Below are 26830 nucleotides of genomic sequence, written 5' to 3' on the forward strand. Positions count from 1 at the left end.
TGGGGCCATAGCCACGCAACTCCTCTCGGTGACTTTTGTGATGGATTTTGGATGATCATTTATTTATTGAATCTTTTTAAAAATCTGATCTCCCTCTGAGTGAGGATACAAATAAATAAACGTTAAAGGCAGAAAGCCTCTATGGACAGCTGTCAATAAAGTGGGATGTAGCAGGAAGATGAAAGCTGGTTTTAAACACTTTGTATCCCAACCCATTTGATTCCCAATCCAATCCATCTGCAATAATACTTAGTCAGAAATCATCTCGACTCCAAAGCCAAATTATTTAGGACACCCACACTCACACACACCCACACAAATACACCCACACACACACACACACACACACACACACACACACACACACACACACACACACACACACACACACACACAGCTTTGAACAGTAATGCAGTTATAAATGAGGTACGGTGTAGCACTTTACTTTTGATGTCATGTCTTATGGGAACATAATGGGGAACAAGGTTGTCCAATGTGAGAGGTTCAGCCGCAGTGTTAACAGTGACGTCTCTGGTGTACAGACTAGAGTGCCAGCTGACTGACTGTGAACAGAATGTGTGTCCCTGTCGTTGAGTTGCAGTCCGACTGAACAGAACAGAACAGCAGTGTGTGGGCTGGCTGCCTGGCACAGCCTACTGTAATGTGCTGCAATGCAGTGTCTCTCCACTCCACTCCCTGCCTGGAACAAGGCTACCTGCTTCCCACAACCATCAAGATGGGAGAGGTCCGGTTTTATGGGGCTCTGTTGGTTAGTTGGTGAGAGGTTGAAATCAGAACTGCAGCACAATGACACTTTCATGTGATTTGTCTTATTTACTATACCAATTCTACCACTTCCTAGATGGAATAATGTCATATTTCATACACACTAAGAACATTTGGTTCCGCGAATAAAAATGTCCGTGCCTCGGTTCAGCCCCTGCTGTCTGTGTGTACCAGAGGGGATGAGAACATTGGAGAACCTCAGGTTGATTAGAGGTGCGATTCCCGCGCCTCGGCCTGCTGCGGAGCATATGGGCTGAGGGGACATGCATGGAGTCCTGCCACTCTGCTGAGGCTGCTCGCCATGAGAAAGGTGGAAGGTGTTGGGTGCGGCATGCACATACACATTGGATCATTAATTCTGCTGACGGACTAATGATGTTTCGCTGAAGAGCGTGCAGGTCGGAGCTGAGCGTTCCCGCTCCTCCTCCCTCGCTACCAGACGCTCGTGTGAAGATAAGCACCTGGTCATACTTCGCCTTAGGCTTACAAAGCACACCATGTGTTTCTTTGACTCTAAGCGTCAACTGTAATACAGCAGATATTTTAGTATTTTTATTCTGTGTATTAGTACACCTGTTGCGGTGTGTTCGGTCGTCATGATACCCTGTTTGTTGTTCACATGTATGCGTCTACGAGGGAAGGTACTAGTTGTTCGTTGTTTGTTGCTGTGGTGGTGTACACAGGAAACTATGATGGACAACGCCCTGCGCACCATCTCCTACATAGCTGATATTGGGAACATCGTGGTGCTGATGGCGAGGCGCCGCATGCCGCGCACAGCCTCCCAAGACTGCATCGAGACCACACCTGGAGCCCCAGAGGCCAAGAAACAGTACCGGATGATCTGCCACGTCTTTGAGTCTGAGGACGTAAGTGAATGCGTGTAAATGTCTGTGATCTGCCCCTTGAGGCTAATATCAAGTGGTAGAATGGATCAGGACCAGGTGAAAGGTTAGGCACAGGACATGTTTCTAAATGTCGAGGTAATGGGTTGTGACTGATTCAGAGATTAGTCACAACAACACATTATGAATGACATGCTCACCAGGGACACCCTCTGACATGTTTTAAATAGGAATTTGTTCTTAACTGACTTGCCTAGTTAAATAAAGGTTAAATAACATTAAAAAAAGAAAAGATGATCCACCTCTGATAGGCCAGTCTCTCTGCCTGTCTCCTCCCCTTGCCAGCGAGCGTCTGCCCCTGCATTGCCGTTGTCCCTCTTAGTCGCCATTTCTCTATGCCTAATTAGCTGGTGTGATATAAAGGACAGTCAGTCTGAATGTTAACACATGAGTCATTTATCCTCAGCTCAGAAGGGACAATTCTATATTTCAACTATGCCTCTCCCAACAGTGTCTTATTACTGTCTACCTATTGCCTGGTAGGCCTGATCCTTGATCTACCGGTCTGGATAAGGGCAACGACTGGCTTTACTGTCCTCATTCGTTATGGGCAGGATTGACTGGGTTGTACCATGGTTTAGGTGTAGGGGATTCCTACAACTCAAATAGCAGGTTGTTTATATCGCCATGACATTTCAATCACTGGTTAACTGCCCCCCTGTCCCTCGGCCAGTGTAGATGCGTTGCCAATGTGTGATATGCTGTCTGTCACAGTAATACTGCCAATTTTCACCCATACCACAGTCCAGGATGTGCTTCGTGTGTCTGTCAAAGCCCAGCATCCGGTTGGATGTCAGTTTGTTAACAGGGCAACCACAGCTTCCTTCCTTTGAAAACATATTATTCCCTAAAACTGCCTGAGGGAAGGTAGGAGGTAAATATAGGGAATTATAGGGAAACTGGGATAGAACCACCTCTAATATCATATGATATGCAATTAGATTACTCTCCTTTTCTTCTCTTTAGATCTGCTTTTTACAATCAATACCTTTGCCATTTTATACGAAAAATGAAGCAATCATTGCACCAAGGCTACAGGCTTCATGATGCTTACTACTTTAGCTTTTCGAACATGTTTTGGTCCATTTATATGGTTTTATTAAATGATGCCAGGAGAGAAGCTAGTTGTCAGTAATGAAGACATGGCAAATAGGTTTTGACATTTAAATCCAATGTTTATTGGACCTCATATAGTACTTGGCAACAGTGAAGCAACTCCATGTTGCTCCACTGCGTTGATTCATACCACATAAATGAATATTGATCTGTATCCCCCAGTTGCTCTGTGATGTGATTCTCCCCATTGCTGTCACTATGACAGTGTATTGTCAGTGTATTGCTTCTCTGACAAATGCATAGCTGGTTTTATTATATAGAAATATAATTACTAGGAGGGGAAAAAGCCTCTCAGACCACAGCAATTTGACTCAAACACTCATTGGTAAATTCTGTTTTGTATCCTCTCTTCTCATTGGCTCTCCAGGCCCAGCTCATAGCCCAGTCGATTGGGCAGTCATTTAGCGTGGCTTACCAGGAGTTCCTGAGGGCCAACGGCATCAACCCAGAGGACCTGAGTCAGAAGGAGTACAGTGACATCATCAACACGCAGGAGATGTACAACGATGACCTCATCCACTTCTCAAACTCTGAGAACTGCAAAGAGGTTAGACTCTCATTTAACTGTATGAGGTAACTGTATCATGGTGCCTCAGATGCACTGTACAATCTACTTCTCTGAGGACTTTTGGATGCTCAGTCAGTGACCTCTTACTTAGGATGAAAGAGTCTCTGATTACCGGTGAGGCAGTCTAGTTCTGTGGAAGTACTGCACATGGACTGAGCCAATTACCAGAGAAGCTGACAGTGGTCTTATATCCATCTGGCCCTCCTTCGTCCGCACGTTGTTTATTCTTTTCTTCCCACTACACCATTATATTTCTCCCTGATTTATTTTTCTCCTGCCCACAATCGCTTTGACTAGAGGCACTCATCACACTCTCTATCTCTCTTTCTCTCGCTATTGGCTGGCTCCACAGCTGCAGCTGGAGAAGCATAAGGGAGAGATCCTGGGCGTGGTCATAGTGGAGTCTGGCTGGGGCTCCATCCTGCCCACGGTCATCCTGGCCAACATGATGAACGGTGGGCCAGCCGCCCGCTCCGGGAAGCTCAGCATCGGAGACCAGATCATGTCCATCAACAACACCAGCCTGGTGGGCCTGCCTCTCGCCACCTGTCAGGGAATCATCAAGGTGCATGGACAGGGACAGAGTTCTAGGAAAAGTCATTAGTGGTTATTATGGTGACATTACATTCATTGTGTAACACTACATGAATTCTGCAATTTGATCAAATAATCCACTGACTAAACCCAGTGGAGGTTTCAGGACGCCCTCTGCTCTGTCTGACCACTGTGTTTGTCCATCAGGGCCTGAAGAACCAGGTGCAGGTGAAGCTGAACATTGTGAGCTGTCCCCCTGTCACCACCGTGCTCATCAAGAGACCAGACCTCAAGTACCAGCTGGGCTTCAGCGTCCAGAATGGGATTGTAAGTACGATCAGATCAGGCACTACAGTTTAGCCCTGTGTGCAATGTCAAACCATGAACACAGTACAGTTATGTTTTCATTCAAGTCATCACTCAACAGCAAAAGGCCTTGACCACTCTTCTTTTTGTCTGTTTTTGGAATACTGTGTTCTCACGCATAGGTTGAATAACACAGGCTGAGATAACAATCTGTGACTGGTTGAAAAATGTTTTGGATGAGATTCTGGACTACATCAATGTCTTTGTCCAATGGAACTTCAATTCCCTCAGGAGGATTTCAGCGGACGTTAACTGAATAGGAGAAGACAGCCCCGTCAATTATGTTTGTTTTCTCCTCTCAGCTGGTACAGTCTAAAGAAACCAATTCTGAGGGAAATAATACCGTGTTTAAACGACACGACAGGTTGTTAGCCTATAGGTCTGTGTGTATGTGATTTGCATCATGAGCGTTACAAGCTTTGGTGGGAAAAAAACATGCCGCACACACACGTATTTTAGTGTGTTCCTCATACCACTTTATTCAAGTCTCTGCTGTGTTCAAGTTATCCTCTGTGGCACATTGCTTCTATGACACAAATGGTCAACTCTTTAGAGCAATATTTATATAGCCTGATAATATCCCTTTAAAATCCAATAAGAAAAAAAGATTAAAAAATCCAGACGTAATTGCGGTTTTATCTCGTGGCTATCGTTGCACTGAGGCTGAAGCTAGGAGCTTGCTACTGCATACAGATGATGTCATTTACAGAGCTCAAATCCCACCCTGGCCTCTCCCTATCAGGATCACACGACCAAACCCATGAACTATCCTTGACATTTTAGCAATACAACTGTTCCAGAAGATTTAATGGAACAACGTTGCATCATTGCTTTATTCCACTTTTAGAACTGCCCCTGTCTTGTTGCCCCTGGGGGTGAGTGACTGCCATGAAGGATAATATTCACCTTCTGTTTGTCATCTTCACCCACAGATCTGCAGCCTGATGCGGGGGGGTATTGCTGAGCGGGGGGGTGTCCGGGTTGGCCACCGCATTATTGAGATCAATGGCCAAAGCGTGGTGGCTACAGCGCATGAGAAGATTGTCCAAGCCCTCTCAAACTCTGTGGGCGAGGTGAGGTTCCGTTCAGATACACAGATAGAGTTCATAAAGTAGCTCAGAGGGCACCACAATCAAATAGTATGAGAATTCACAAAACTAGATTACTGGCCGAGGCAGGAATGAGCATAATATGCATTCATCAATACAATCATTAGGCTGTAAGCGTGTGTCTCTAAGCTTGATTATTTTCAATAAAGATAAAACAACAAGCGATAGATGCAAGTGCCGAGCTAAATGTTTGTTTTCTGTCTTTTCCTAAACCAGATTCACATGAAGACAATGCCAGCGGCCATGTTCAGACTCTTAACAGGACAGGAGACTCCTATGTATATATAAACCAAGGACAGATCCCATTTTCCTCCACAGAGGAGCTGTAAGCAGTGGTTGTTTACAGTCCAGTTGGAGAGCTCTAGGTGGACAAGATTAGCAGACTAATGAGTGTCTGAGGATGGCTAGTGAGCCAGGGATTGTCTTTCTTACTGTTGTGTCGCTGACTTATCATTTTTTTCCTCCATCTTTTCGGAGCTAACATTCATTCAACTGACACTCCCGATATTTTGCTGATGTTAATACTAAAGAGGGTCATCTGGGCAGAAGGTGTTTACTTTATTTATTTGTGTTTTTTTGTTTGTTTTTTGGACGCCTCACAATGTATATTTTTATATTCATATCAATGTCATATTGTACCTGCATATTGTTTCATTTAGTTCTCTTTGCTTTATTTAATTTTCATGTAAATACATATTTTGCTAATGCGTCGGAAGTAATGGGGAAGGGTCATGGTTGCTTTGTAAATATTTATTGACTTTTCCTGCTGGTTTGATAGCAGGGAAGAGAGCCCTTGACCGCTAAAGGACGGTTGAAATCGTGCTGTCAATATAGTTTAGATGGACAATAAAAGGGTATTTGGGAGTGACTTGGGTAATATAATATTGTTTATATACAGTACCAGTCAAGATTTTGGACACACCTACTCATTCAAGGGTTTTTCTTTATTTTTTATTATTTTCTACATTGTAGAACAACAGTGAAGAAAGACATCAAAACTATGAAATAACACATGGAGTCATGTAGTAACCAAAAAAGTGTTAAACAAATCAAAATACATGTTATATTTTATATTCTTCAAAGTATCCACCCTTTGCCTTGATGACAGCTTTGCACACTCTTGGCATTCTCTCAACCAGCTTCACCTAGAATGCTTTTCCAACAGTCTTGAAGGAGTTCCCACATATGCTGAGCACTTGTTGCCTGCTTTTCCTTTTCTCTGCGGTCTAACTCATCCCAAACCCATCTCAATTGGGTTGAGGTCGGGTGATTGTGGAGGCCAGGTCATCTGATGCAGCACTCCATCACTCTCCTTCTTGGTCAAATAGCCCTTACACAGCTTGAAGGTGTGTTGGGTCATTATCCTGTTGAAAAACAAATGATAGTCCCATTAAGCGCAAAACAGATGAGATGGTGTATCACTGCAGAACACTGTGGTAGCCATGCTGGTTAAGTGTGCCTTGAATTCTAAATAAATCACAGTGTCACCAGCAAAGCACCATCACACCACCTCCTCCATGCTTCACAGTGGGAGCCACACATGCGGAGATAATCAGTTCACCTACTCTGTGTCTCACAAAGACTCAGCGGTTGGAACCAAAAATCTCAAATTTGGACCCATCAGACCAAAGGACAGATTTCCACTGGTCTAATGTCCATTGCTCATGATTCTTGTCCCAAGCAAGTCTCTTCTTCTTATTGGTGTCCTTTAGTAGTGGTTTCTTTGCAACAATTCGACTATGAAGGCCTGATTCATGCAGTCTCCTCTGAACAGGTGAGGTTGAGATGTGTCTGTTACTTGAACTCTGTGAAGCATTTATTTGTTTTGTTTTTATTAGCTGTTCTTGCCATAATATGGACTTGGTCTTTTACCAAATAGGGCTATCTTCTGTATACCACCCCTACCTTGTCACAACACAACTGATTGGCTCAAATGCATTAAGAAGGAAATAAATTCCACAAATGAACTTAACAAGGCACAACCTGTTAATTGAAATGCATTCCAAGTGACTACCTCATGAAGCTGGTTGAGAATGCCAAGTGTGTGCAAAGCTGTCATCAAGGCAAAGGGTGGCTACTTTGAAGAATCTCAAATATAAAATATATTTAGATGTGTTTAACACTTTTTTGGTTACTACATGAATCCATGTGTTATTTCATAGTTTTGATGTTTTTACTATTATTCTACAATGTAGAAAATAGTCAAATAAAGAAAAACCCCTTGAATGAGTAGGTGTGTGCAAACTTTTGACTGGTACTGTATATCAAGCCAATGCTAGCAGTAGAGGTTGTATGTTACAAAACGCCATATCCCTTCCGATTTGAACTTTTTCATTTTACATTAGGTCCACCTCGTCATGACAACAAGTCATGAGGTAAATGTTACTGACTAGTGTACAAGTGGTATTTTTAACTTCCTTATGTCAACACAATTTATTGGACAGCACTGTCTCTCACACATTTTAATTAACAGTTAATTCCAAAATATTGAACTCAACATTGCTTATTCTTTTGAAAATCAAACCAATGTATGAAACTTGAAAGGGTAGTTTCTATGTGTGTTATGTTCATCTTGTGTGTTTCACCCCAACAGAAACTCAGTTGAGTCGATTTGTGAATGTATTGTGTTGTAAAAACTGTGTCCATTGCCATAAGCAGTATTAGAATGTCTGTACATAAAGAGAACTTTGTCTAGGATTGTGCTCATAAGCGTCACGGTTAGTCACTGCAAACATCCCCACTTCTGCTGTGTCGGGCTTCAGCCTTGAGAGAAAGATGAACAAAGAATCCCACTGTGACTGAGGAAGCCTTACGACTGAGTATTGCTTTTAACATGCATTGTACTAAAAATTACATTGGAAAAATTAACATTTATCTGTGTGCATGCCTCATGATAGTATCAAGTCATTATGGCAAGATAACAATAAAATCTCAAATAAACCCCCATTTCTGTTTGATGACTCATTGGAATATATTTGTTTTATTGAATTGTGTCATTAGGTTTTATCAGTCAACAGTTTCACATAAACCATTTCTTAAATATGTATTGTATGGACAGGAGATTGATTGCATTACAGTATGTGCAACACACTGGACTTGGCATACAACGTGTGAATTAGTCTCTACCTCCTCCTGGTGGCAGCAGCTAGGTACTGACTAGAGGACTAGACAAAAAATTAAAGTACAATATTTCTATACATTCTGGTTTATAACAAGATTCTAAGGCTGTACTTAACAGTTTTGCCACTCAAAAGCAACTTGAAATCACATGATGAAAGCGAAAGCTGCTGTGAGCATAACATTTTGTCAAATCATATACTTAGTTTCATACAGTAACGTCTCCAAATATCACATTTCAAGAGTGAAAGTTGCTGTTTGGGCAACAGGTAACCCGATTAAGATATATACCTGAACATAATCAGACATTGAAATCAAACATTGAAAGTATACAATAACATGAAGAAAAATAGACAAATAACAATAATCAACTGTCAGATCTGCAGCGCTGTGGTTATCTATACTGGCTCTCTTATTGGTCCTGGTGTTCCCAGTCCTCTTAGGGGTTCTGGTCAGTCTTGTCACACTTGAGCATGATTTTGACCCCTTGTCCCTGACGTGTGGTCTCGAAGGCCTGCACAGCCTGCTCTAGGGGGAACCGGTGGGTCACCAGGGGCGCCACGTTCACCTTCTTAGAGGCCAGCATCGCTATAGCCATTGGCCAGCTAGAATAAGAGGACACAAACACATGAACAGTAGAGTTATAAGACAACAGATAAACACAACTTGCTGCAATTGTTGGAACATTAGGGACCATATTCCTGAAGACCTCCCATTTTTGGGAAGGGCCTGTAAGTAAGCATTTCACTGTTATTCTACACCTGTTGATTACGAAGTATGTGACAATTAAAATTTGATTTGAAGACCTACGTCCTGCGCTGGCTTCAGGGCTCTTTTGTGTAAAAGGAAACAACTTATTTTCTGTACCTAGTCAACGTGAGAGGAGGTTCACTTACGTGTTGCAGTAGCGGAAGACCCCTCTGATGTCCACCTCTCTGAGAGCAGCATTAAGCAGTGGGATAGTGGTCATCGCTGCACCCAACCCCACTAGAACCACCACTCCTCCAGGACGTGTAGCCTGGTGCAAGCATATATATATATATATATATATATATAGTACCAGTCATAAGTTTGGACACACATACTCATTCAAGGGTTCTTCTTTATTTAGACTATTTTCTATACTGTAGAATAATAGTGAAGGCATCAAAACTACGAAATAACACATATGGAATCATGTAGTAAACAAAAAAAGGGTTGTAATTTTCATCATAGGTACACTTCAACTATGACAGACAAAATGAGAAAAAAAATCCAGAAAATCACATTGTAGGATTTTTTATGAATTTATTTGCAAATTATGGTGGAAAATAAGTATTTGGTCACCTACAAACAAGCAAGATTCTGGCTCTCACAGACCTGTAACTTCTTCTTTAAGAGGCTCCTCTGTCCTCCACTCGTTACCTGTATTAATGGCACCTGTTTGAACTTGTTATCAGTATAAAAGACACCTGTCCACAACCTCAAACAGTCACACGCCAAACTCCACTATGGCCAAGACCAAAGAGCTGTCAAAGGACACCAGAAACAAAATTGTAGACCTGCACCAGGCTGGGAAGACTGAATCTGCAATAGGTAAGCAGCTTGGTTTGAAGAAATCAACTGTGGGAGCAATTATTAGGAAATGGAAGACATACAAGACCACTGATAACCTCACTCGATCTGGGGCTCCACGCAAGATCTCACCCCATGGGGTCAAAATGATCACAAGAACGGTGAGCAAAAATCCCAGAACCACACGGGGGGGACCTAGTGAATGACCTGCAGAGAGCTGGGACCAAAGTAACAAAGCCTACCATCAGTAACACACTATGCCTCAAGGGACTCAAATCCTGCAGTGCCAGACGTGTCCCCCTGCTTAAGCCAGTACATGTCCAGGCCCGTCTGAAGTTTGCTAGAGAGCATTTGGAAGATCCAGAAGAAGATTGGGAGACTGTCATATGGTCAGATGAAACCAAAATATAACTTTTTGGTAAAAACTCAACTCGTCGTGTTTGGAGGACAAAGAATGCTGAGTTGCATCCAAAGAACACCATACCTACTGTGAAGCATGGGGGTGGAAACATCATGCTTTGGGGCTGTTTTTCTGCAAAGGGACCAGGACGACTGATCCGTGTAAAGGAAAGAATGAATGGGGCCATGTATCGTGAGATTTTGAGTGAAAACCTCCTTCCATCAGCAAGGGCATTGAAGATGAAAGGTGGCTGGGTCTTTTAGCATGACAATGATCCCAAACACAACGCCCAGGCAACGAAGGAGTGGCTTCGTAAGAAGCATTTCAAGGTCCTGGAGTGGCCTAGCCAGTCTCCAGATCTCAACCCCATAGAAAATCTTTGGAGGGAGTTGAAAGTCGGTGTTGCCCAGCAACAGCCCCAAAACATCACTGCTCAAAACTAAGGAGATGATTGTGGACTTCAGGAAACAGCAGAGGGAACACCCCCCTATCCACATCGATGGAACAGTAGTGGAGAGGGTAGCAAGTTTTAAGTTCCTTGGCATACACATCACAGACAAACTGAATTGGTCCACTCACACAGACAGCATCGTGAAGAAGGCGCAGCAGCGCCTCTTCAACCTCAGGAGGCTGAAGAAATTCGGCTTGTCACCAAAAGCACTCACAAACTCACAAACTTCTACAGATGCACAATCGAGAGCATCCTGGCGGGGTGTATCACCGCCTGGTATGGCAACTGCACCGCCCTCAACCGTAAGGCTATCCAGAGGGTAGTGAGGTCTGCACAACGCATCACCGGGGGCAAACTACCTGCCCTCCAGGACACCTACACCACCCGATGCTACAGGAAGGCCATAAAGATCATCAAGGACATCAACCACCCGAGCCACTGCCTGTTCACCCCGCTGTCATCCAGAAGGCGAGGTCAGTACAGGTGCATCAAAGCTGGGACCGAGAGACTGAAAAACAGCTTCTATCTCAAGGCCATCAGACTGTTAAACAGCCACCACTAACATTGAGTGGCTGCTGCCAACACACTGTCAATGACACTGACTCAACTCTAGCCACTTTAATAATGGGAATTGATGGGAAATTATGTAAATATATCACTAGCCACTTTAAACAATGCTACCTTATATAATGTTACTTACCCTACATTATTCATCTCATATGCATATGTATATACTGTACTCTATATCATCGACTGCATCCTTATGTAATACATGTATCACTAGCCACTTTAACTATGCCACTTTGTTTACATACTCATCTCATATGTTATACTGTACTCGATATCATCTACTGTATCTTGCCTATGCTGCTTTGTACCATAACTCATTCATATATCCTTATGTACATATTCCTTATCCCCTTACACTGTGTATAAGACAGTAGTTTTTTTGGAATTGTTAGTTAGATTACTTGTTCGTTATTACTGCATTGTCGGAACTAGAAGCACAAGCATTTCGCTACACTCGCATTAACATCTGCTAACCATGTGTATGTGACAAATAAAATTTGATTTGATTTGATTTAGAGGAGTTCTGCACGGAGGAATGGGCCAAAATACCAGCAACAGTGTGTGAAAACCTCATGAAGACTTACAGAAAACGTTTGACCTCTGTCATTGCCAACAAAGGGTATATAACAAAGTATTGAGATAAACTTTTGTTATTGACCAAATACTTATTTTCCACCATAATTTGCAAATAAATTCATTAAAAATCCTACAATGTGATTTTCTGGATTTTTTTCTCTCTCATTTTGTCTGTCATAGTTGAAGTGTACCTATGATGAAAATTACAGGTCTCTCTCATATTTTTAAGTGGGAGAACTTGCACAATTGGTGGCTGACTAAATACTTTTTTGCCCCACTGTATATATATTTTATATTTGAGATTCTTCAAAGTAGCCACCCTTTGCCTTGATGACAGCATTGCACACTCCTGGCATTCTCTCAGCCAGCTTCATGAGATAGTCACCTGGAATGCATTTCAATTAACAGGTGTTCTTTGTTAAAAGTTAATTTGTGGAATTTCTTTCCTTCTTAATGCGTTTCTCACTACTCCCCCATATGCCATGTCTTGAAAATATGTTGACGGATTAAAAGTATGTTCACATTCTAATACTTCTGACAGACAACTTTCTCCGCCCATAACTGTTGGACTTTATAGCATTCCCAGAAAGCATGGATTATTGAGTCATTATTAGTTTTACACTTAAGACATGACTCTGTCGTTGTGCTGTAGAATGAGTGAATTTTGTCTCTTGTATAATAAATTCTATAGATCAGTTTATACTGGATTAAGTGTACATTTTCGTTAACTGTAATTTCGTCAGTTTAAGCTCCAACATTCCCTCCATCTCGTACCAAGATCAGTTCTTTGTCATGGTTCCAATAGTTTGTTTTTTTCTAAGAGAAAACTGCAACATTTCACAGTACAGTATTTCCATGGGCTCTAATATCACTCTTGTGGCTGTACTTACATAAATGGCAGTTTGGACACTGCTCTCCACACCGGTGCACTCAATGGTGATATGAGGCTGTGCTTCCAGCATTCCCTCCACTCTCTTTGCCAGCTCCTCAGGCCCATCCTCTCTCTTCACAGTCAGAGGGAAGTCTGCTCCCAGCTCCTTCGCCATGACCAGGCGATCTGCTGACAGGTCTGAAACAGGAAGGACAAAAAGAATACTGTGGCAGTCCCTATTATATTGGGCCAGCACACAGTATTACTAATGTACCCACATGTATACCTTTTCACTTCGAAGCCCTTTCAAAAGAAGGAAGTCCCTGGTAGACAATTTTGATTTGAGTGACACAAAATGGATCCCATAAAGAGTGTATTATTACACCCTGTGCCTTACCAGATATGACCACCTGTGAGGCACCCATAGCCTTGGCCACCAGCAGACAGACCAGCCCAATTGGTCCTGTGATAGGGAAAAGAGAAACGAGAGAGATGCTTATGTTGAATGTAGACATGTTAATTGTTAGTTTGGACACTGCTCTCCATGCCGATGCACTCGATGGGGATATGAGGCTGTGCTAGTAACCTTACAGGATATGTTTCAACTTAGCTGGTCATTGTGAAACTGTGTACATGAGGGCTAGAAGTGATGACATGAGGGGTCGGTATAGGAAATAGTACGTACGCCTTGTCTGAGCCAGAAGGGCCCATAGGGCAGGAGCCTATCGCCTGATTCAGTAGCTTGAGGCAGCTTGATGTAAAAGTACACTCCCTGGACAAGACGCTAGTGTATCGCAGGGCCTATATGGAAAATACATCTATCATTAACTAAAAAGCAAGAGCTGATCTTTATTTAACCAACCCTTTCATTAATGAATGAATGATGTTAGCTGCAACAGCAAAATTGTGTCATACTTCATGGGTCCAAGCTGCAGTAACAGTAAATAACAGTAACAATGAATGACAGCTGAGCTTTACCTACCTGCCCCACAGATCAGTACACTGCTGCCCAGGGTCACTCCAGCTCTGCGGCAGGCATGAATACCCACAGACAGGGGCTCAATCAGGGCCCCCTCCTCATATGTCACATTGTCAGGCAACCTATTCATACACAGAAACAGAGAGAACTTAAGCAATGTAGGTTTGTCATGTTACCCCCAATGTTCTACAATGGCAGTATGTTGACAGTTATCTGTCCTTGTAGATAACGTAGAAATAATGAACTCACTTGTAACAGAAGTTGGCACTGTGTTTGTAAAATCTGCACAAATTCCCATCATCAGGGGGTGTGGCACAGAAGAAGATGGTGGGGGAAAGATTGTAGTTTCCTGATTTGAAGAACTCATCCATCTCGCGAGGGACACCTGGCTCTACAGCGACTCTATCCCCTAATTATCCAACACAAATTAATAATTGACACAGATAACCCAAAGTTGCATTATCTGATCAATGTTTTTTTAAACTGATGAACTGCATTAAAAGCAAAACATAACCTCATTGAATCAACTGAGTACTTCCTTCTCACATGCTTGCACAGTTCTTACCTTCTTTGAGGTTCTTCACTGCTGAGCCCACCTTCACCACCCGACCAGCAGCCTCATGCCCCAGCACCATGGGCTTTTTTACCACAAAGTCACCTATGCGTCCATTTTGCCAGTAGTGCACATCCGACCCACAGATCCCAACTGAATGCATCTGAAGCAACACCTCTGAATAAAGGAAAGACAAGCAATTGCTCCACAGGATACACCAACTGTACACAAAAAAAATGAAATGCAGAACTATACTGTACAAGCTGTCTGGATACTACATTGTTCCTATACCATTTGGACCTGGTTCAGGGATGGGTCGTTGTTCCTGTAAGAAATCAATCATCACAATTAGCCCGACCATTCAAATAATCAATCGCAATTATTTATCCATTCATACTGGCATTCCCCCATGTTCACGAGTAGTGTCCCGCAACCAGCCATTTAAATTACCATGGCTAGTTCCGGGACGAAGCAATGCCATGAGCAGATGAGCTAACTAAAGTTAGCAACTTTCTGATATTGACCGAAAGCTGCAGTTTTCATGAAATCTCGATCTGCTTACATCATCATGACATAGTTATAGACTACTTTATTACCAGTCTGAGGTCACCCTGGGAATGCAACACCACGGACAGGTTTTCTTTTTCCATGTTGTATTCACTCAAAGACAACTACGGTGTGAATAAAATCAGAAATCTTGTAAAATGCTTGTTTGGTCTGTGCAGGGCTCAAAGTGCATCTTCCTGCTGCTAGGTGGGCAGTCGACAAAACAAAACATGTGATTGGCGTACGGTTGGAGAGAACATGCCATTATAAAGAAGGGAGAGTCGAATTGAGCTATTCTTAAATTTGAACGAAAAGTGTATTGCTATTTCGTAACTATTTTATTAATCGAATCTGACTTATTCTAATGATTTATACGTTGATAATGGTGTAAGACTATGAAATGCCTGCGTCGCATTTGAGCTAACCCAGAGCGCTCTGATTTGTCACACAATTGCAGTGCCTGGTAAATGGACCAATCACAGGTCTTGTTTCCGGGGGCGGGAATGAGGTTGAAGACACAGGAAATGTTTCTATGGAGACAAATATTAAAGACGTCGGAATCGGTGGTCTGAATAAGACTCACCCACAGATAGAACAGATATTTCACCGGATGTATAAATGTGAAGAATCTTTGACTCAAATGTCTGTCCGTCTGCTTTGTACATAGTGTATTTGGCTTTTGAAAACGATATGGTTGTTGAATGTGCTCGTAAACATTTGGAAAAGTTCAATTTTAGTCACCCATGTCAAGTTGTACTTCCACCTACAACACTAACCAAAATAAAACAAAGCTGTTTTTGAATGACAACTGTCTTCTCTTCCCTTCAAACGAGGTAAGCAAGACTGAAAAAAATAACTTTCATTGAAGATATTACCCCAATTTTCCACATTATCCATAGGCCGGCCTACATAGCACCACTTATGGGGAAAAGTTGTACAAATGCCTAGCATTAACATCTTGCCAATTAGAAATTACTTTCTTGTGAAGATCCTGCATATAGAACAGCTTGAGGAACTGGTTCTTGATGGGAACCAGCTAACTATGCTGCCAATTGCCATAGGATGTCTGAGGAACCTTATGATCCTAGGAGTCAATGATCCCATATACAGTGGGGCAAAAGAGTATTTAGTCAGCCACCAATTGTGCAAGTTCTCCCACTTAAAAAGATGAGAGAGGCCTGTAATTTTCATCATAGGTACACTTCAACTATAACATACAAAATTAGAAAAAAAAATCCAGAAAATCACATTGTAGGATTTTTAAGGAATTTATTTGCAAATTATGGTGGAAAATAAGTTTTTTTTTTTTTGCCCCACTGTATGTGCCTTGGGAGACCTGACAGCCTGGTTGTGAGACAGAGCTGCGGGTGCTGTGGGCTGCGTCCTGTGGTCTAATGATGCTGCCTTCCTCCATCAGAAAACTCAACATGTTACAAAAACTTGGTCTGAACAATAACGCAATCACTGAACTGCCTCCTGACCTACATTGGTTGAACCTGCAGGCAATGAACTAAAGGCTCTTCCAGATTAAATCAATAACTTTATCAACTTGGACAGAATCCGTTTTGCGCATGTGCCCAAATCACTGTCAGGTCAGTGATTTCATGTGCATTCAACTGATCATTGAGTCTCTTTACAGTATATCTGCAGAGAGAAGTTGCTAAAAGCAAACGCAATATTATTGTTGTACTATTAGCCTAGATGCATAATCAATTAAATATTTTCTACAGATATGACAAGTTTTCAAGTCATGAGTATGAAGTTCAATGACATTACGTCACTGGAAGATGACCTGATCCTTGGATTTAACGGGATGACTACCACTCAGACACAAACCACATCATTGGTCCTCAATGATGTCACCATTGCCCTTGATTCTAAGAAATGTTGTGCTGCTATTTTTATTTACTTGGCCAAAGCTTTTGATATGGTAGACCATTCCATTCTTGTGGGCCGGCTAAGGAGTATTGGTAGGGGTCTTTGGCCTGATTTGTTAACTACCTCTCTCAAAGAGTGCAGTGTATAAAGTCAGAACATCTGCTGTCTCAGCCACTGCCTGTCACCAAGGGAGTACAAGGCTCAATCCTAGGCCCCACACTCTTCTCAATTTACATCAACAACATAGCTCAGGCAGTAGGAAGCTCTCATCCATTTATATGCAAATTATAGTCTTATACTCAGCTGGCCCCTCCCCAGATTTTGTGTTTAACGCTCTACAACAAAGCTTTCTAAGTGTTCAACAAGCTTTCTCTGCCCTTAACCTTGTTCTGAACACCTCCAAAACAAAGGTCATGTGGTTTGGTAAGAAGAATGCCCCTCTCCCCACAGTTGTGATTACTACCTCTGATGGTTTAGAGCTTGAGATAGTCACCTCATACAAGTACTTGGGAGTATGGCTAGACGGTACACTGTCCTTCTCTCAGCACATATCAAAGCTGCAGGCTAAAGTCAAATCTATACTTGGTTTCCTCTATTGTAATCGCTCCTCTTTCACCACAGCTGCCAAACTAACCCTAATTCAGATGACCATCCTACCCATGCTAGATTATGGAGATGTCATTTATAGATCGGCAGGTAAGGGTGCTCTCGGGCAGCTAGATGTTCTTTACCATTCGGCCATCAGAATTTCCCCCAATGCTCCTTATAGGACACATCACTGCACTCTATACTCCTCTATAAACTGGTAATCTCTGTATATCAGTCGCAAGACTGGTTGATGCTTATTTATAAAACCCTCTTAGGCCTCACTCTCCCCTATCTGAGATATTTACTGCAGCCCTCATCCTCCACATACAACACCCGTTCTGCCAGTCACATTCTGTTAAATGTCCCCAAAGCACACACATTCCTGGGTCGCTCGTCTTTTCAGTTCGCTGCAGCTAGCATCTGAAACGAGCTGCAACAAACACTCAAACTGGATAGTTTTATCTCAATCTCTTCATTCAAAGACTCAATCATGGACACTCTTACTGACAGTTGTGGCTGATTTGTGTGATGTATTGTTGTTTCTACCTTCTTGCCCTTTGTGCTGTTGTCTGTGCCAAATAATGTTTGTACCATGTTTTGGGCTGCTGCCATGTTGTGTTACTACCATGTTGTTGTCATGTTGTGTTGCTACCATGCTGATGCTGTGTTGTCATGTGGTGCTGCCGTGCTATCTCTTTTTATGTAGTGTTGTGTTGTCTCTCTTGTCGTGGTGTGTTTTGTCCTATATTTTTAAACCTAGCCCCCATCCCCGCAGGAGGCCTTTTGCCTATTGGTAGGTCGTCATTGTACCTGTTCTTAACTGACTTGCCTAGTTAAATAAAATAAAAATAAATTGGAAGGTAACAAGCAAAAGGCTGGGTCAAAATATCTACTGTTTCAAGTATGGAACTTGTGATTGTTCTTCAATGTGTTGATTAAGTATTGACTGCAAACCAGTCTGGTTCAGGTGTGCTATATGTGTGTGTTGGTAACCATTTAGTTTTGATTTTCTATGCTTCATGCAGGGTTTGGACTTCATTTTGCTGGGAAAAGTGAAAGAAGCAGAGACAGATATTTCTGATTCATAACACACTGTATATCTCATCATGTCTGTGTAAATAAAAATATATGTACATATATGTACGTAAACTCTTTAATTCAATAGGTAAAATATATATATATATTTTTATAATTCAACAACTAAAACAATGGTGAATAGTGAAAAAGGGACAACACTGTCTAGCGATCCTGCTAAATCTTCCATTTAACATCCCATAGTGTATTTGTTCTTCTCCAATAAAAAGTGTTACTCTTAAATTGTCCCTGTGATCTGTATCCTTGTAATATGACATTAAGCAATATCTACTGTGGAGCGCCTTTTTTTAGAGACTGAAGAACCACAATGGCCTGGTAGGAAGTCTTGAAGTTCTCCTGAGTAAGTCCTCAGTTCATCAATACTGACATACCCTTCAAATAGAATAAACATTGTTACATTAAAAACATTTCCATTATTCAAGAAAGGATGTATTTCTATAATTGATAATACATTCATATGGAAAGCACATGATAAGGATAATTGTAAGAATGCTGGGTGATAAGTATTTGTTTTACCTGTAACCATGTTATTAACTGGGTAATGTTGTACTTCACAACACAGAGCACCCTCTCTTTGTGGAGTATCCGGAGGATCCAGAAAGGGTACCGCATGGCTATTTCACAAAATAGTATATTGTTTAGTGTGAGCACATTATACTGAATAGTTGTAATCATTGCATTGGAACATATGACCCCTACTGGTAAAAATGTTTTTAAAAAGCTGCTCTGTTCTGGACCAATTATTTAAATACTGAGTGTAGAAAACATTAAGGACACCTGCTCTTTCCATAACATAGACTGACCAGGTGAATCCAGGTGAAAGCTATGACCCCTTATTGATGTCACTTGTTAATTCCACTTCAATCAGTGTAGATGAAGGGGAGGAGACAGGTTAAAGAAGGATTTTTAAGCCTTGAGACAATTGAGGCATGGATTGTGTACTGTATGTGCCACTCAGAATGTGAATGGGCAAAACAAAAGATGTAAGTGCCTTTGAACAGGATATGTTAGTAGGTGCCAGGCGCACCGGTTTGTGTCAAGAACTGCAATGCTGCTGGGTTTTTCAAACTTAACAGTTTCCTGTGTGCATTAATAATTGTCCACCACCTAAAGGACATCCAGCCAACTTTACACAACTGTGGGAAGCATTGGAGTCAACATGGGCCAGCATCCCTGTGGAATGCTTTTGACACCTTGAATGAATTGAGTCTGTTCTGACTGGGGAGGGGCAACTCAATATTAGGAAGGCGTTCCTGATGTTTGGTATACTCAGTGTATATACGTCATTGTGCTGAACCCCTCAAAATTAGTAGCTGATCAGGAGACCCATACAAGATGCAGTACATACCAACTATTGATGTCTGTGTGATCACAGCAACCTCCACTGTATTCCTCTTCCTTCTGCCTATTTCCCAACGCCAGTCTGTCATCTGAATCCTTACAATAGAAATACAATACATATACAAATGAATTGTGCTTAAAGTGAACAAATTATGACTCACTAAATTGAAACTAAGATGAAGAGCATATTTGACCTCTGTATCAACAGCCTTTGCATTATCCTCCTGCTCCCAAATGAATCTCCCAACCACTGCTTTCACCACTGAAAAGGTAAATTATTCACATATTTGGTGTGCATATTTTTCAGTGTTATGGAGAATATTATTATGGGAAAAAATGGCATTATGACTGTCATGCAAAATGCAAGGAAAGGAAAGCTGAGATATTATCTACTTACCCTCCTGGACAGAGACTGGAGGCAGCACATAATGACCAATGCACACTGACTTGACACTGTGGCATTTCTCACAGGCAGCTAGATAGAAGCTGTGAAAAACTGTTAGCCTGTTCTCAGCATAGTCCACACTCTCAAATATCCTGAAATAAATAAACAAAAGTAAGTCAAAGGGTCTACATTTCGATTTATATTTCCTGGGATGCACTGCTGACGAAGAAACCATGCCCCCTAGGGGCGGGCCTATGACAGTGACACAGCATGCAGGAAACAGGACAAAAACGGTCACATTATGCAGAGGAAAATCATTGAACAAGAAGAGCAAATGCTCAGCTGGGCTGACCAAAGGTACAAACAAGAGAAAACAAAAGCAACATCCGAAGTGGCTATTTTATTTTACAAATAAGTAAGAATTAATCTGGACGGTAAGGAGTCACAATAGTTCATGAATAAATACTTGATTAGATAACTGTCTAGCTAGATGTGCATAGCTAACGTTAGCTAAATCAAATCAAATTGTATTGGTCACATACACATGGTTAGCAGATGTTATTGCGAGTGTAGCGAAATGCTTGTGCTTCTAGTTCCGACAGTGCAGTAATATCTAACAGTAATCTAGCAATTCCACAACTACCTAATACACACAAATCTAAGTAAAGTGATGGAATAAGAATATATACATATGGATGAGCAATGGCTGAGCAGCATAGGCAAGATGCAATATATGGTATACAATACAGTATAAATATGAGATGAGTAATGCAAGCTATGTAAACATTATTAAAGTGGCATTATTAAAGTGACTAACATTAGTGATCCATTTATTAAAGTGTCCAATGATTTCAAGTCTAGCTAGCTAGCCTAACGTTACCTTTCTGTATCAGGACAGGTGGCATCCTCACTGAAAAGGTAGTCTGCAGTCTCCCAACTTGTAATACCGCCACCCTCTGATACTGAAATATATATTTTTTGCACTCAATAAATTATGAAACTGGTAACGTTATTGTATTCAAGTGTAGCTAAGTAACTTAGCCTTGAGCTAGCTAAGTTAGCTAACTTACCCCAAAACCAACGGCTTCCTCTTCTCACACTATTTGAGAACCATGCTGTTCTATTTGTGAACATACTTTGCAAAGACTGTCCAAAGATTTCAGTAAAAAAAAAAGTGTTTATAAAATGTTTGTCCTTGTTGATCTGAAAACCTTTATGTTGAGCAAATCATCAAGGTGAGGATGACGTCAATGATCGGCCGCGTTCCGGATGTTGCCATTCGAGGGCGCGAGCAGCGCAGCATGGACATCTTGGCGGTAAAAAAGGTGGTTACTCTTATCACCTCGATATTATTGTATCCACACCAGTTCTCGAATTTACGGTTTATTGACTCCAAACTCACAGGCTACTGTCTGGTAGCCTATTCCAAATAAATTATATAACACAATCACAGCTCCTCAACTCACTGTCGGGACATGAAAAGAGAGAACAATGACAGCATGGCAATAAACAAATATGCAATGCCCAGCCTGATTTTATGGGGACTATAGACTGATTTTAAATAGACAAGTATTACAAATATAAATATTATGATTAGACTACTAGGTCTGTTCGAACCAAGCCAAATAGTAAATTGGTCTGAGTGCTGTATTTTCATGGTGAGCAGTTTGTGAAGGTCTAAACAGAGTATGATAATCCTCTTAACAACATAAGCACCAAGCTATTTTTTTGTCCATGTCCAGACTGTCGACCTTCCTGTCTAGAGGTATTATGTCTGGTGGAAACATAGTCACCATTATGAAAATATTTGGCATGGCAGCCTCCACATTTGTAGAATATGTGCTACCATCCAATTGACTTTTGCTAAGAGAGTGGTATTGTTTAAGAAAAAGTAATTTTATCCAACCTCAAAATGCTGGGCAGTGATACTCGGAATTGGTTTGTGAAGAAGCAGATGAGCCGCCGGAGACCATCTGGCAAAAATAAGAAAACGTGGGCTGCCAAAATCCTGAGACACCATAGGGAGCGGTTACTGAAGGAGCTGGATGTCAACAAGGTGCTGCCATACCTTGTGTATGACAGGGTGTTCTCTCTGGTGGAATGCAAGGACATCCTGGGTTATGACACCAATAAGAAAAGGGCAGAGATATTTCTGGACAAGTTGTCTTTGAAGGGCCCTGGGGCCTTCTGTGCTTTCTGCTCTGTTCTGGAAGAGGTGTATCCACACTTGCTAACCTGTTTTCTGCTGGATATTGAAGGTACAGTAAATCACAGTCTTTAAATGACAAAATATGTAATTTTTGTCAGTTTCATGTGTTAATGTTAGCTGAAGGTTTTAACCCTTGCTAAACTGCCTAAGAACCGGGACAAAATAGCAACTGTAAGCCACAGCAGTGAAGAGATGATTGTCTGTCCAGTTGGATATGTTGTAACACATGGCCCCTGCATCAGTGCCAGACAGTCCATTGTCCTAATTAGTTAAATTGAGAAAACAATAGAGAAAGGGTAATCAGCATTTTGTTTGTATTTTTGTTTACATGTTCAATTTCTGGTGTTTAGGCCTAAACAAAGGAATGAATGATGACGTGGCATATTGTAACATGATTTAATTAATCATCTGGGGAAAATGAAGTGTGTTGTCACACCAGTATTTCTTCATCTGATGGTAAAATTAGTTTGAATATTATGGATGCTTTCACTCATATTATTCTATTATCTCTTACAGATCAGCCTGCGTTGAGGAGCTGTCACAAGCAGGAGGAGGGAGTCATGGCTCCTCACAACCAGGGTGTGTTTCTATCTCGGGAGCGTACAGTGATGCACCCTCTATTCATCTATAACGACCCTCTCTTCAACACCAGGTGAGCAATAATATCTACAAAGTAAAACTGCATTCTGCAGCAACCTTACCATCACATACAATGGGCTGTAGATGTAGTACCTACTTAGAACCACATGATGGTGATATGAGCTGACTTTATTGGGGGTCAGTGATCTTCTGGCCCTGATGCTGGGACACAACTGAATTAATCAGTGTGTTTTACACCTTAACCTTTAATGATCAATATGTTGTGTCTTAAAAGTATTTCATTTGAACCAATTTAGCGGATGTTTGGCAATTCTAACTCTCTAGAGACCATGTTAGCAAATCTCACACATGCCGTTACCGTCAGATGGCAAAGACTAGTGTCTACAGTGGTGCTGAGCAATTTACGTAAATTTCGGTAATTTTTTGTTTTTTAACTAAGTAATTGACCGTCATCGGTTCAATTATGTGAATTCAATGTGCTCAATGTGCACAATGTGCAGTTTCTCTAGAGATAAATCAGATCAAGCCCGAACTGTGCGATGTAGTAGGGAGTTGTAGTTTCCAACAGGCCAATATTCAATGTAGTTTAGCGCAGAGCACGTGGTAAAGAACTACAATGGCCATAATCCATTACACGCCTACTTGTCCGGTCCGTGTTTCTTTTATGCCTGCTATGTAAAAGAGAGAAGAATGAGCGATTGAGAGAGATAGTCTTGAGAGCAGTTGCTTCTCAAGGTATCTCTACCTGAAATATATTAGCTAAGGGATTGATAGTTGGTATTCAGCAGTCATAAAAGTATGCCTTATTTACTTTGAAGAGCTACTAAAATAGTGATTTTGTCAGACAGCATAGCCAGCAGCTCTACTGAGATGACTTAGAATGAAATAATAAAGTAATCAAATAAAACACATTTAATATACACAACAGCTGAACATTTTTATTAAAGTAAAGTGAATAAATAATGGTTAATAAGTGATAAGCAGTAATGGGCAGTCACTACCATTATGGGAATTGTATTAATTGTTTTATTCTGTGTCACAGCATTCAACCCCCAATAGTGCATTTCATGTTAAAAAAAAAAATAATTGAACCGAAAACAAACCGACCTCAAAAAGCACTAATCGCTCAGCACTAGTCTACAGTGTCCGCTCTATTGAACAAAGTGGTCCTCTGATCTATTAGCAGTGGATGAACAGCATTCGATGGAAGGTGACCTAAGTGATGCACTAAATGAGGGGTTAAAACAAGAAAAGATTGTCTTCTCAAGCAATCCTAGTATGCACACTTGGTGATTAGAGACTGATATAATGACTTAATACTTTTCTGTACAAAATGTTTGTATTTGCATATTTTTATTTGTCTGGTCTGGTGTCACATGATGGACATGTTAAATATTTTGTCATCATCAGTGAGGGCTTGCTTGCAGGTTAGGAGCTTATAGGCTAGCTGACAAAGATGCTTGCCAATACCAATTTGGTTTTGTCTCTCTGTAGGCAGTAATGTCATGTAGCCTTGTATTTTATATATTGAGGAGACTATTAAAAAATATATTACTGTGCGGGCAGTGGACAGTGTGCTATCTGCTGTGAAATTGATGGGAAATGCTTCTGTGTGCTCTTGATGCCAGCATGGCTGCCACAGTGGGCTGTGTACTATAAATCAAGCCCTGATGCTTCTACACCTGCATTGCTTGCTGTTTGGGGTTTTAGGCTGGGTTTCTGTACAGCACGTTGTGACATCAGCTAATGTAAGAAGGGCTTTATAAATACATTTGATTGAAATTTGATTGATGATGTTCAGCTTAGAATCTGGTTAGAGAACCTAGGTGTCAATGTGCAGGTCTATATGTTTATATATTATCTACTTTACTGTCCTATTAAGTGCAGTATATTGCCTGTATGTCTAATCCTTATATGAAATCCAGCTGATACTAAGTTAATTTGTTAAATAAAACGATTGGAGAGACTGAGTCAAAGGGGAAAGTGGACAAGAGACTGCCTACATTACTACAAACATGAACTGCTAATTATGGAAAATAAGACAAACAGGATTTTGAAAAAAATATATATATATTTTAATGGCTATATATAAATTGAGGTGAGGGCGATGGATTTAATTGTTATTTTTTATTTCACCTTTATTTAACCAGGTAGGCCAGTTGAGATCAAGTTTTCATTTACATCTTCGACCTGGCCAAGATAAAGCAAAGCAGTGCGACACAAACAACACAGAGTTACACATGGGATAAACAAACGTACATTTAATAACACAATAGAAAAATCTATACACATTGTGTGCAAATGTAGTAAGATTAGGGAGGTAAGGCAATAAATAGGCCAAAGTGACAAAATAATTACAATTTAGCAATTAAACACTGGAGTGGTAGATGTGTAGAAGATGAATATGCAAGTCAAGATACTGGGGTGCAAAGGAGCAAAACATAAATAACAATATGGGGATGAGTTATTTGGGTGGGCTAATTACAGATGGGCTGTGTGCAGGTGCAATGATCGGTAAGCTGCTCTGACAGCTGATGCTTAAAGTTAGTGAGGGAGATATAAGACTCTGATTTTTGCAATTTGTTCGTCATTGGCAGCAGAGAACTGGAAGGAAAGGCAGCCAAAGGAGGAGTTGGCTTTGGGGATGATCAGTGAAATATACCTGCTGGTGTGCGTGCTACGGGTGGGTGTTGCTATTGTGACCAGTGAGTTGAGATAAGGCGGGGCTTTATCTAGCAAAGACTTATAGATGACCTGGAGCCAGTGGGTTTGGCAACGAATATGAAGCGAGGGCCAGCCAACGAGAGCGTACAGGTCGCATAGGTGTGTAGCATATGGGGCTTTGGTGACAAAATGGATGGCACTGTGATAGACTACATCCAATTTGCTGAGTAGAGTGTTGGAGGCTTTACTCAGTTTTACTAGGGTATGTTTGGTGGCATGAGTGAAGGATGCTTTGTTGCGAAATAGGATGCCGATTCTAGATGTAATTTTGGATTGGAGATGCTTAATGTGAGTCTGGAAGGAAAGTTTACAGTCTAACCAGACACCTAGGTATTTGTAGTTGTCCACATATTCTAAGTTAGAACCGTCCAGAGTAGTGATGCTAGACGGGCGGGCGGGTGCAGGCATCGATTGGTTGAAGAGCATGCATTTAGCTTTACTTGCATTTAAGAGCAGTTGGAGGCCACGGAAGGAGTGTTGTATGGCATTGAAGCTCGTCTGGACGTTTGTTAACACAGTGTCCAAAGAAGGGCCAGATGTATACAGAATGGTGTCGTCTGCGTAGAGCTGGATCCGAGAATCACCAGCAGCAAGAGCGACATCATTGATGTTTACAGAGAAGAGAGTCGGCCTGAGAATTGAACCCTGTGGCACCCCCAAAGAGACTGCCATGAATTTGGCGATTGATCTGCTTCTGTTCTGTGGGAGTCACTGTGTGCTCTTCTTGAAGGATGGGTCCCGGTCTCTCCAGGGCCATGGGATCCGGGGAGTCGGGGGTGGTCTGCCGGGCATTGGGATGACAACTCGGGATGAGGAGCAGTTTTAGCGGGTGGAATAGTGGGGACCAATTGGAGGTTTACTTAGTAGCAATGCAAATATCATACCAAACTGTTTTTGATATACACAGAGGGCCATTATTAGCTTGTTTTAACCACTCCTATATAAACAGTAAATTATCGGACACGCAACAAGAAGGTCTGATTTCATTATTACTGAAACAGGATCCAAG

The 26830-nt window shown here is 41.5% G+C and overlaps 4 protein-coding genes across 5 annotated transcripts in view; 2 read left to right on the top strand and 2 right to left on the bottom strand.

Annotated features, from left to right (window-relative positions):
• apba2b (amyloid beta (A4) precursor protein-binding, family A, member 2b) overlaps positions 1–8338 on the top strand; it is a 74155-nt gene extending 65817 nt beyond the window's left edge. For both annotated transcript variants that reach the window (XM_020478386.2, XM_020478392.2), the window contains 6 exons: positions 1470–1655; positions 3175–3354; positions 3728–3940; positions 4117–4236; positions 5208–5348; positions 5601–8338. In XM_020478386.2, coding sequence (XP_020333975.1) covers positions 1470–1655; positions 3175–3354; positions 3728–3940; positions 4117–4236; positions 5208–5348; positions 5601–5672 — 912 coding nt within the window. In that variant the 3' untranslated portion in view covers positions 5673–8338. The remainder of the gene's footprint in view (positions 1–1469; positions 1656–3174; positions 3355–3727; positions 3941–4116; positions 4237–5207; positions 5349–5600) is intronic.
• Positions 8337–15413, bottom strand: LOC109886830 (sorbitol dehydrogenase-like). Its single transcript, XM_020478400.2, has 9 exons — positions 15052–15413; positions 14747–14780; positions 14468–14632; positions 14152–14311; positions 13906–14024; positions 13321–13386; positions 12943–13121; positions 9398–9519; positions 8337–9106 (listed from the first exon to the last, which is right to left on the bottom strand). Exons 1-9 carry the CDS (start codon positions 15103–15105, stop codon positions 8941–8943), a joined length of 1065 nt encoding a protein of 354 aa, XP_020333989.1. The 5' UTR covers positions 15106–15413; the 3' UTR covers positions 8337–8940.
• A 3193-nt stretch (positions 15414–18606) lies between these two features.
• On the bottom strand, positions 18607–21765 carry terb2 (telomere repeat binding bouquet formation protein 2). The gene is made up of 7 exons (XM_020464185.2): positions 21359–21765; positions 21169–21250; positions 20301–20440; positions 20098–20165; positions 19911–19999; positions 19079–19176; positions 18607–18934 (listed from the first exon to the last, which is right to left on the bottom strand). Exons 1-7 carry the CDS (start codon positions 21420–21422, stop codon positions 18819–18821), a joined length of 657 nt encoding a protein of 218 aa, XP_020319774.1. The 5' UTR covers positions 21423–21765; the 3' UTR covers positions 18607–18818.
• Positions 21766–23042: 1277 nt separating this feature from the next.
• tjp1a (tight junction protein 1a) overlaps positions 23043–26830 on the top strand; it is a 174938-nt gene continuing 171150 nt past the window's right edge. Inside the window, exon 1 of the mRNA XM_031810095.1 lies at positions 23043–23149. Coding sequence (XP_031665955.1) covers positions 23058–23149 — 92 coding nt within the window. The 5' untranslated portion in view covers positions 23043–23057. The remainder of the gene's footprint in view (positions 23150–26830) is intronic.

Source organism: Oncorhynchus kisutch, linkage group LG3 (genome assembly GCF_002021735.2).
Source record: "Oncorhynchus kisutch isolate 150728-3 linkage group LG3, Okis_V2, whole genome shotgun sequence".
Classification (NCBI taxonomy): domain Eukaryota; kingdom Metazoa; phylum Chordata; class Actinopteri; order Salmoniformes; family Salmonidae; genus Oncorhynchus; species Oncorhynchus kisutch.

Coding starts and splice junctions, on each gene's coding strand:
- LOC109886830 (XM_020478400.2), bottom strand. CDS start 15,105: ATGGAAAAAGAAAACCTGTCCGTGGTGTTGCATTCCCAGGGTGACCTC. Junction 14,633..14,746: donor CCCTGAACCAGGTCCAAATG/GTATAGGAACAA, acceptor TCCTTTATTCAG/AGGTGTTGCTTCAGATGCAT. Junction 9,107..9,397: donor GTCTTCCGCTACTGCAACAC/GTAAGTGAACCT, acceptor CTCTTATTCTAG/CTGGCCAATGGCTATAGCGA.
- terb2 (XM_020464185.2), bottom strand. CDS start 21,422: ATGTTCACAAATAGAACAGCATGGTTCTCAAATAGTGTGAGAAGAGGA. Junction 19,177..19,910: donor CACACAGACATCAATAGTTG/GTATGTACTGCA, acceptor TTTGTGAAATAG/CCATGCGGTACCCTTTCTGG. Junction 18,935..19,078: donor AGTTAATAACATGGTTACAG/GTAAAACAAATA, acceptor TTCTATTTGAAG/GGTATGTCAGTATTGATGAA.